Source organism: Dipodomys merriami, unplaced genomic scaffold (genome assembly GCF_024711535.1).
Source record: "Dipodomys merriami isolate MVZ:Mamm:240054 unplaced genomic scaffold, mDipMer1.0.p SCAF_24, whole genome shotgun sequence".
NCBI classification, from domain to species: Eukaryota; Metazoa; Chordata; class Mammalia; order Rodentia; family Heteromyidae; genus Dipodomys; species Dipodomys merriami.
In genome coordinates, this window is record NW_027203826.1 from 15459910 (window position 1) to 15471906 (window position 11997).

Here is an 11997-nt window from a genome sequence, read left to right on the forward strand (position 1 = left end):
ATAGAAACATGGATACATAATTTAATCTTCCCTTTGAATATGTTATATGTTATATGTTAGGTCTAATGATGGTTTTCTATTATGATACTAATAATTATTATTCCTATTGGATGTGGGACTTCAATTTAAGGCATAGGCACCATTCCTGTGTTCCTTTTGCTCAAAGTTAGTGATCTATGACTTTGATCCACAAGACTACTTCTGCTTTCCTGGACGTTATGTGAAGATAAGAGATTCACAGACTTTCCTGCCCAGGCTGCCCTATGAATTATAATCCTTAGATTTCAGTCTTTTCATTGCCGAGAATTACAGGAATGAGACACCAGTACCCAGTTTTCTATTATTTTATATTTTTGTGTCATTATTGTATCTTGAACTCAATGCCTTAAGATTGACTAGGCTGAATCTCTGAGAACTACACACCACCTCCACTGACAACTATTTACAAAATATATATGTATATATAGTCCTGGTGCTTGAATTCAGGATTTGTGTACTGTCCCTAAGCTTTTGTGCTGAAGAGTAACACTCTGGCACCTGACTCACAATTCCCCTTGTAGCTTTTATTGTGGTTAAGATAAGAGTCATAAACTTGGCTGTCCATAAGGAGTAGAACCATACTCCTCAGAAATCAGCTTCTACATAGTTGGGATTACAGATGTGAGCCACCTGAATCAGGCCATTGCTAACTTCTTGTGTATTAGATGGATTAGATTTTTTTAACTTTTACTTCTCAAGGTGATGTACAGAGGGGTTACAATCAAATAAGTAAGGTAATAGGTACATTTCTTGTCAAACTTGTTACCCCCTCCCTCATTTTTCTCCCACTTACCTCATCTTCCATTTTGTACAGACCATTTCCTACCCAGTGTCTATTGACACAGTGTCTGTTGTATTGGTTGCTCCTTTGTCCTTTGTCTCACCATTTTGTTGTTCCCATTCCCTTCCCTGATTCAGACAAATGTGTAAACAGTATCTAGGGTACCAAAATCAAACACAGTGACAAAAGAGGTAAACCATTGAGGGAAAAACACAAAAGAAGAAAGAAATCATGTACTCCATTAAAAATAACAACAACAAAGAAAAACCTCTTGTGCCCATGTCTTGGAGTTCATTTTGCTTATTGTCGTCTTGTATGGTCACATGTACCTAGCTGTTCAGGTGTTCTGCTCATCAGCTAAGAGTATACTAGATGTATACTAATTATTACATATGAGGGAAACTGTAGCAGTTGCATTAGTCTTATTTTTTTTGTTTCCATTTTTTTTTTGTTTTTCTGGTTGCTAGTGGTTTGAACTCTGGGCTTGGGTGCTGTCTCTCAGCTCTTCATCTCAAGGTGATCACTCTAGCACTTGAGGTACAGCACCACTTCCCATTTCCTGGTGGTTTTATTGGAGATAAAGAGTCTCACAGACTTTCCTGCCTGGATTGTCTTTGAACTGCCATCCTCAGGTCTTATCCTCCTGAGTAGCTAGGATTATAGGTATGAGCCACCAGTGGTAAGTAGTTGCATTATTTTGAGTGTTTGTCTACTTAGATTGAGGTCAAGCTGTGATTCTCTGATCTCAATCTCTTGATTAGATATTGTTTCTGTAATTTCCTGCTGCCCTGTAACATTTCTCTTAAAGCCAGTTTTGTTTTTTCTTTAGAAAAAAATAAAACTATTTGTTTCTTGTAATTTTTTAAAAAATTATTTTGTCTTATATTATGCTTCTAAGACATGAGGATTTCATTGAGAAACATGGAAACTATATTCATTTTTTATTACTTGATACCTTTTGTAATCTACAGATACTTATATTGAAAATAACAAGTTGACCAATGTTTCTAAGTAATCTAACAGTTATTGTATATCTAGTTAAGAATTATTCTTTATGACTTAATTATATCATTCATATGAAAAATATTAATTCATGTACTGTTTGTATTTTATAAAACTTGGAAGAGTGTTTATAGAACATAATTCAAAAAATTAAATCCCCCAACAACTAATCCTCAAAGAAACAACTGCCCAATAAATAAATGGGCTAAAGACTTAAAGAGAAACTTCTCTGAAGAGGAAAGAAGGATGGCAAATAGACACATGTAGAAATGTTCAACCCCTCTAGCCATAAAAAAAAAGAAAATCAAAACAACATTGAGAAACCACCTCACCCCAATTAGAATGGCTATAATCAAGAACTCTTATAACAACAGATGCTGGAGGGGATGTGGACAGAAGGAAACCCTTCTGAATTGTTGGTGGGAGTATAAACTTGTTCAACCACATTGGAAAGTAGTATGGAGGTTCCTCAAAATACTCCACATAGAGCTCCCGTAAAACACAGCAATCCCACTTTTGGGCATTTATCCAAATGATCACAAACAAGACCATCCTAGAGCTACAAGCACAACTGTTTATTGCAGCATTCTTTACCATAGCTAAGATCTGGAACCAACCCAGATGCCTCTCAGTAGATTAATGGATCAAGAAAATGTGGTATATATACACAATGGAATTCTATGCCTCCATCAGAAAGAATGATATTGCCTCATTTGTTATCAAATGGAAAGACTTGGAACAAATTATTTTAAGTGAAGTAAGCCAGGCCCAAAGAAACATAGGCCCCATAGTTTCCCTTATTTGCAATAACTAGTATATATCTGAGACAAACAGAAAAGGTCACATAAGTTGATGTTAGGTGAAATGAACCCCAAGATAAATATACAAAAGTTTTTACTTTTATGCGATTGTTTCTAACATATTCATAAGATGAATTCTTTGTTGCTTTGTATGTCCCTCCCCCACAGTATAACCCCTGCTCTCACTGTATTTGATGTTGGTACAGTTTGTGGAGGGGAGGGGCAAACAAGTCGTTTAAATAGGGATTCAGGTGGACCCATTGCAACAATGAGATGTACAAGTCATTATGTTGGAGTGCCTGGGCAGTGGGGGGAGGGGGGAGGGGAAGTTTGGGAGATGGGAAGGGATGGGAAAGGGAAACAAAGGAGGAGGCAACAATGCTTGACAAGAAATGTCCTCTTTACCTTGCCTATGTAATTGTAACCCCTCTATACAGTATTCTCACAATTAAAAAAAAAACTCATAATTCACTACCATCTCTTTTTCAAAATCCCCAACAAATCTCACCTGCGATTTCCATTTCTTTGCCTTCATGCTGCCCTCCATGTATACTTTATCAAGTCATATATAAACTCTCCTTCCCATATACATTCACAGATTCAGTCTGGGGGATATGTTCTGGGCCTGAGCACTGTTCCTCAGCACTTAGGCTCAAAGCTAGTGCTCTATTTCTTGAGCCACAGCGCCACTTCTGGCTTTTTCTGCTTATGTAGTGCTGAGGAATGAAACCCAGGGCCTCAGGCATGCAAAGCAAGTGCTATACCACTGAGCCACCTTCCCAGCCCCAGACATCTTTATTTGTCTTGCTTGCCATGCCACCTTCTGCCAAGTCAGCATGAGAGATCGCGTTAGACAAAGAGCTTCAAGGAAGCATGCCTGCAGGAAGGTGGTTTTGGTTCAAGGCTTCCCATACACTTGGCTGCACCTTTATAGCCTCTACCTTTATTCTTACTATATTCTTTTTGGCTGTACATTTGTTGTCTTTATTTTCATTTTGGCTATTTTTGTTTTGATCGGTTAACAGAACATGTTGTATCTTTCCAGTCCAATAGAGACAGCTTCTCTAAGTCATAAAGACTAAGACCAAAGATTAAATGTGGGCAATGCCCCAATCAATCTATCATCTGATGTGACGTTGCCTCCAGAAACTCCTACAACTTCACAAGCGGTTTTGCAGCTCACACATAGTAAATATAGAGACTTAAAATTTTCAGATATGTCCAACAGACAAAATCAAGGAATTAAACTAGGTTAGAAAGAGTTATCCCAGTAGTTCAGAGAGTTCTAAAAAAGAAGGCACCTCTGATTATAAAAGAAAAAGAAAGATTCCCAACAGTTATGATTAAGTTTAGTCCAACTTACGTTATAGGGAATAGATGGTGTTTTCACACAAAATATAAAGTTAGTAGCATCACATTTCCTGAACCAACCAAAAACCATTTCCTTATACAGGACCTTATAAAGATAAAAATAGTTGGATAAAAATAAAAATAAAAAAGTTAATTATTAAACGTAAATTTAATTAAACGTAAAGTTAATTATTAAACGTAAAAAGGCTGAATAGATGACGCATTCTATTAAACAATATGCTAGACTTGTTTTGCACCACTTAGCTTAAACATTTGGTGGGATAGTCATCAATTTTCATGTAATTCATCAATGCTTTGCCTTTAAAAAAATTGATTATATGCTTAAATAAACAAAGAATCTATGTCACAATCACACACTGTATAAAAATGTTAATTCTCCTCAATAAAGATACACTCAGATGCAACTCTTTTGAGTCTGTGTCTCTTTGTCACTTCGCCAACTCCTTGCCCACCTATCCCGAGATCCCTGTCTCTTGGACCCAGTGCGCCTGCCGAGCTGGTCCATCGCACTTGCTGTGATAATCATTAAACTATGTACATTCATCTCATGAATTATGCTTGAACCTTAAATATATACTATATAGTTTGCTTGTAACAAGCAGAATTAACATGCTCAATTGTTCATAGGGTTAAGTTTCAAATATATACAATATGATTTGTTTTGAACAAACAGAAATGACATGTTCAATTCTAGGGCTGGCTTTTGCAGACTGAATTTCTTATGTAGCTCATAATCCATAGAAATGTGCTGGCAATTTTAGCTTTCTATCTGAATCCCTGGGGTTTGGTCTCAGTGAAATCATTACAGCCACACCACAAGAACCTATGTCATCATACTCTGTGCTGAACAGAGAGATAAAGAGAAGAAAGTTCATTGTTTCAGTACCTCAACTCTTGTGTTACAATTGATCAGGAGTTAGCCCGTTTGCCATACTCTCACATTCCACTGGCTACAAAGGTGCTGAGCATGATAATATTTTAGGTATGTTTCTGAGTGCATACAAATTCTGTTTGTTTGAGAAACATATGCAGAATAGACAGTTTAAACCTACCATAAACACATTAGATTGTAACTTATGGGCATCTGTTTTGTAGGCAGAATATGACAAAGATGTCTGGCATATGGGGTATTTTATGGGATGGCAATTATCACTGTTTTAGGAGATTTAATTAAGAAAGATTTAAAAAAAAATATGCTGAAGATTATCTCACTGTGAGACCCTGCATTTATAAAATGGAAAGGCAGCAATGGTTGAACAAACTATGGCTACTCATGCAATGATTTATGGACTGTGGAAATGCTCTATAAAGCAGGAGGGGTGAAAATAATTTGTTAGGACACTGAAGGCTAGTATGATATGAATGTGTGAACAGAATAGTTGTCAGATCTCATACAACATGAGTTGCTTTTTCCCTGATAAATAACTGTATGTGCCTGTTGTTGGTGAAGATAAAGAGTTCTCATTATCTGCATGAGAGCCTTTCTCACAGATTATCATGGGAGAATTTTATCCATCAGTGAATAGAAAATATAATTATAATACCTTTGGTTTTTTTGTACATTTTACTATATATATATAGTTATATTTTATCATATATGTATAAATCTTTCCCTCTTTCTGGCTAATAATGGTCTAAGGACTTATTTTTAATGTACAGAGATAAGAAATGCTGTTTTGTAGTTAAATATGAATATTAATAAAGAGAAACAGAACAATAATAATGATCATTGTCTCTGAGTACTATGTGCCATAATTTAGTCTCTATGTGTATGTTGTTTGTATGAGTACTGTGTTTTTTTAGTGTCTTTTAATCTTCCAAGAAACATTGTAAAATAATGGATTGAAAAAAATGTAAAACAAAGTTTGTTCTTTTCAAACTATTAGGAGAATCACTGTCAGTGTTGCTATTTTGTTAATTACTTGAGCAATAGATCCTATATACAAAGATACGAATTTTTATGTATCTATTGTATCCATTTTCTACATATATCCAAAACATATAAAGTAATGAAAAGTAAAAACTTTTCTCAGGAACTGCTTGTGATGTTTTATGAGCAAAACTTTCGACTTTAAATGTAAGATTAAAGATGTTTCAAATAAAAACTTAGATTAAGTCAATTTTTCTTTATTTGCATTGGAAAGCTTTAGAAATAATGCATGTCATTCCCTTTAGGTTTATTTCAAGAATTGTCAAGTTCCTCAGCTCACTCTGTGAATTCAGGTGGGTAACAAACTGCTAAACTAGTGATAGTGGAGGCCTTTGTCTATACAAGTGAGCAACATTAACTTAGATTCTTCTGTTAGAAATAACACCAAAGAATATTTTTATTAATCTGCTAGAAAATTAAGCATCAGCAATTCAAAAGTAACTTGAGCTAGGGTGCCCAAGAAATACAAAGGTTCAGTCAGAAATTAAGGCCACATAGAGTATGCAGGTATCGGCTTCCTCAGAAGATGACATTTGAGAGAAGACTTGCTTGGCAAAGAGTATGAAATGACTTAAAATAATGAGACAATGAGTGAGGGATATGGCCACTTGATTTGAAGAAATAATTTTCCAGATTTTTAAAGAATATTCTTTCAATATAGTAGCAGAGAAATCTTAGATGTTGTTTATATGTATGTTATACATTGTTTTCACTCCATTTTACTATGTTGATATGTACATGAGCCCAAACTTAATGACCTTTCCTCTCTTACATTAAGTAATTAATGATGTATTTGCTTATCTATTTAGTTGAAGATAACAAAGGAGGTTTATGATGAGACATACAAATTACACCTTCAACTTTGGTAGTGACTTTATACTTGCAGGACTTTTCTCATCTTCCCAAGCAAGTCTAGCCTTCTTCTTATGTGTATTTATCATCTTTATAATGAGTGTGACAGAAAACGCACTCATGATCCTCCTTATCCGAGGAGACTCACGACTCCATACCCCAATGTATTTCCTGCTCAGCCATCTCTCCTTCATGGATATCTTGCACATTTCCAACATTGTCCCCAAGATGATCACCAACTTTCTGTCTGGCAGCAAAACTATTTCCTTTGTGGGGTGTGGCTTTCAGTTGTTTCTGTCTCTCGTCCTGATGGGCAGTGAGTGCCTTCTCTTGGCTACAATGTCTTATGATCGCTATGCAGCGATCTGCCACCCTCTGCGCTACCCAGTGCTCATGAAGGATGCTGTCAGCAGGCTCATGGCTGCAGGGTCCTGGCTGGTTGGAACCCTCAATGCCATAGTTCACACAGCTATTGTGATTCACCTTCCATTCTGTAACTCCAATGTTATTGATCACTATTTCTGTGAATTCCCAGCCTTGCTGAAATTGTCCTGTGTTGACACATCTCGCTATGAAAGGGGAGTTGATGTTAGTGCCATTATTTTTGTGCTGATCCCTTTCTCCATGATCTCTGTGTCTTACCTACAAATTCTACACACTGTGTTCCAAATAAAATCCTCAGAGGCGCAGAAAAAGTCCCTTTCTACCTGTTCTTTCCACATGCTTGTGGTCATAATCTACTATGGACCATTTATTTTCACATATGTGATACCTAGACCATACCACACTCCAGGTCTGGATAAATTCCTGGCCATATTCTATACCATCCTCACACCCACACTGAACCCCATCATTTACAGCTTTAGGAATAAAGATGTTCTGGCTGCTGCCAAAAGTATGTTCCAAAGTAACTTTCTGAACAAAAATTGAATAGAAAAATGCACATATTTTGTGCTTCCTCTTTTCTATACGAACTACCCACAGACCACTCATTGACTCTCTTAAAGAAACATATTTATTTTTTTGCAAACAAGGATTTGAAAACAATCACAACTTTTTCTGTAAGTTAGTTTTGTTTGTACATACCTCCAAAAACCCTTCTTCCCTGTTACCTATTAAAATCAATCCCTGCACTTGTAGAAAGTTAAAGATCACCAGTGACTTCTACCTTCTCCTCCAAAATTAGGAGAAAGTTAACAATTTATTTATTCATTTCAATTATATATAGAACATGGATTCTTGCAATACTTGTATTTTCATGAATTTTACTCAATTCGTTGGCAATGAGGCAGCTTATAATTCAATCAAAAATCCACAAATATCAGTTCAAAACCACATGTTATTCAGATTTACATACTTGTTTAATTCAGTGAGCAATTTATAGACATATTCAAAAGTGTTTATATATTCCAAAATGTAATAAAGCCATGTAATTCATATTGTGCTGCTTAATATTTTAGGTAAGAATGGTCTGAACCTTTGCTATTATCATACATACATACATATCTATGTTCATAATATACACTTTTAAGATTATTACTAAACATCTTGTAATGAAAAATATCTATTGAAATTTTGCTTAAATAGTTTCTTAATGAAAGTACATAAACTATTTTTTGTACTAAAAGTTAAATTATAACTGCATTTTCTTATATATATACATGTATACTTTATTGTAAAGATCCTTTACAAGAGGTTACAGTTACATAAGTAATGAGCACATTTCCTATTGTGCATCATTGTCTCCTGCTTTGATTTCCCCCAACATAACTTCCTTCCCCACCTTCCCAACTCCTCCCACCCCCCTACATTGTTAAGTTCCTTTTCAACAAAGTGTCCTCTATATCTCATCATCACACTGGGTCAACATGTGTCTCCATTTAAGCATTCCATTATACCCCTTCCCCTCCCCACATTATAAAAATATATACAAAATGCAGAACGTCATAATCAAATATAATGAAAACAGGGGTTATACCGTGGGAAAGAACTTACAAAAGAAATAAAGAATCACATAGTGCATTGTAAGTACATTAAAAACAATAGTAAGAAAGAAAAACCACTTGTGTCCCTGTATTGGGGTACATTTCTGTTTATATCATCACATATGGTCATATGTACATAGTGTCTGACCTCCTCTGCTTGTTGTAGACATGTACTTGTCATTGCAAACAAGAGAAACCATGGGACCTATGTTTCTTTGGGCCTGGCTTACTTCACTTAATATAATTATTTCCAAGTCTTTCATTTCCTAACAAATGGGGTGATGTCATTCTTTCTGATGGAGGCATAGAATTCCATTATATATATATTTATATATACACATATATATACACATATATAAACCATATATATGTATGAATACCATATATATACACATATATACCATATATATGTATATATATATATATATCACATTTTCTTAATTCATTCATCTACTGAGGGGCATCTGTGTTGGTTCCATATCTTAACTATAGTGAATAAAGCTACTATAAACATGGTTGTGCTGGTAGCATTGGTATTACCTTTTTTGTGACCTTTTGGGTAGATGCCCAAAAGTGGGATTGCTGGGTCATAGGGAAACTCTATATGGAGTCCTTTGAGGAACCTCATACTGCCTTCCAAAGTGGTTGAACAAGCTTACACTCCCACCAACAATCCCTTCTCTCAATATCCCCTCCAGCATCTGTTGTTATTAGAATTCTTTTTTTTTTTTTGGTCCGGTCGTAGGGCCTGAACTCTGGGCCTGGGCACTGTCCCTCAGCGCTTCAGCTCAAGAGTAGCGCTCTATAACTTAAGCCACTTCCGGCTTTTTTCTTATGTGGGGCTGAGGAATCGAACCCAGGGCCTCAGGCATGCAAGGCAAGCACTCTACCACTGAGCCACCTTCCCAGCTCCCTAGAATTCTTGATTATGGCCATTCAGACTAAGGTGTGGTGGAATCTCAATATTGTCTTGTTTTGCAATTTTTTATAGAAGAGAAGTTGAGCATTTCTTCATGTGTCTATTTCCCAGACTTCTCTTCATAGAAGTGTCTCTTTAAGTCTTAACCCACTTATTTATTGGGCAGTTGTTTCTTTGAGCATTTGTTGTTGTGGGGTTTCGTTTTTTGAGTTCTAATTATAGTTTAGATATGAGACTCTTATAGGTTGTATGGCTATTGAATGTTTTATCCCAGTCCATGGGCTTTCTATTGATCTTACTAGCTATGTCCTTTGCCTTGCAGAAGCTCTGAACTTTCATGCAATCCCGTTTGTTCCACCTTTTTTTTATTTGTTATGCTTCTGGGTCTCTATTAAGAAAATTTCAGCCTGTGCCAAGGAGCGCTAGAGTTTCTCCTATTCCTTCTTGTAATGTTTTCATGTAGTATGCTTTTATTTCGAGGTCTTTGATCCATTTGGAGTTGATACTGGTGCGGGGTGATCTATAAGATCCAGCTTTAGTTTTCCACAAGGTTTTAACCAATTTTGCCAGTACCATTTACTGAAAAGGCAGTCTTTCTTCCATCCTATTTCTTTTCTTCTTTTTTTCTTTTAATATGTTTTTACTTTTAACAATACTGTACCGAGGGGTTACAGTTACATGAGCAATGTAATAAGTACATTTCTTATTAAGCATTGTTGCCTCCTCAGTTTTTCCCCTACCGTCCCTTCTCTCCCACCTTCACACCTCCACTTCTCCCCATCCTCACCCCCACCTAAAATGTAAAGTTCGTTTCAACATAGTGTCTTGTACATCTCATTGTTACAATGAGTCAACCTGTATCCCTATTTAGGCATTTTGTTTTATCCCTTCCCTTCCCCAAATTAAAGAATTGTATATACAAGATGCAGGGCACCAAGATCAAATACAGTGAAATCAGGTATTGTACCATGCAGGACGAACATAAAAAGAAGAAAAAAAATCACAAGATACATCATAAATATGTTAGAAATAATAGTAATTAAGGAAACACTACTTGTGTCCCTACCTTGGGGTTCATATTATTTAAGATCATCTTATCTGGTCATATGTACCTTTTTCTCAGCAGTACATGGAACATTTTCCAAAATAGACCACATTGTAGGTCACAAAGCAAATTTGTCCAAATTCATTAACATTGAAGTTATGCCCTGCATTCTCTCAGACAACCAGGGAATAAATTTAGAACTCAACACCAAAAACCACCAAAGAAAGTCTTGTCACACATGGAGGTTGAATGACACACTGTTGAATCACCAGTGTGTCATGGAAGAGATTAAAAAGGAAATTCAAATGTTCATGATTTTCAACAACGATGAACACACAAAATATCAGTTCCTCTGGAACACAGCAAAAGCAGTATTTAGAGGTAATTTTATCACTATGTGTTCCTACATCTAAAAATTGGAGAGATCTGAAACCCACAATTTAATGAGACATCTGAACTTCCGTAAAAAGGAGCAGCAAGCTATACCCCAATCCAGTAGATGGAAAGAAATAAGTAAATTAAATCAGAATTAAATGAATTAGAATAAAAAACATAGAACGAATCAACAAAACAAAGAGTTGGTTCTTCTAAAATATTAACAAAATTGACAAACCCTTAGCAAATCTTATCAGAAAAAGAAGAGAACACACTCACCACAGAAACAAGCAGGATTCAGAACATTAAAAGGGAATACTTCTCAAACCTTCATGCTAATAAGTTTGAGAATCTGGAAAAAATGGACAATTGCCTAGCAAATGTCAACATACTGAAACTATCCAATCTATTTCTTTAGCTCCCTTGTCAAAGATTAGGTGGCTATAGGTCTATGGGTTCATTGCTGGGTCTTCAGTCTTATTCCATTGGTCCTCAGGTCTGTTCTTGTGCCAGTACCAAGAAGATGCAGAAGAGAAGGGTTAGGATTGGAAAGATACAAATTTAAGTTCAGAAGATAAATTGGTTATAATGATAGTAGAGGGGTAAGAATAGCTTAGGGAAGGAGTATATGTAGTAGGAGGAGAATAGAGACCTTGTTTCTGAGTGTAAGAGGTAGAAAAGAATTCAAAGAAAGATTATGAAGGGAATAGCTTAGAGATCTAGATGAAGATAAGAAAAGATGTTATATACAAGTGTATTTGGGAGACTTGCTGAGATTAGAAAAAGTTTTATTCACATATTATTGGAAAGTCACTTAATCTAAGATAGCTCCTGTAATTATTGTTTACACACATAGAAGGAGGCCTTATTTTGTGTATAGAACTAGACAGGGTAGCTC

General features: G+C 35.8%; 1 protein-coding gene across 1 annotated transcript; it reads left to right on the forward strand.

Moving 5' to 3' along the window:
• Positions 1-6754: 6754 nt before the first annotated feature.
• LOC138835614 (olfactory receptor 2AJ1-like) lies at positions 6755-7705 on the forward strand. Its single transcript, XM_070034083.1, has one exon. The coding sequence runs from the start codon at positions 6755-6757 to the stop codon at positions 7703-7705; it is 951 nt and encodes a 316-aa protein (XP_069890184.1).
• The last annotated feature ends 4292 nt before the right edge of the window (positions 7706-11997 follow it).

What these genes read in the sequence shown, in the direction of transcription:
- LOC138835614 (XM_070034083.1), top strand. Translation starts at nt 6,755, where the DNA reads ATGATGAGACATACAAATTACACCTTCAACTTTGGTAGTGACTTTATA.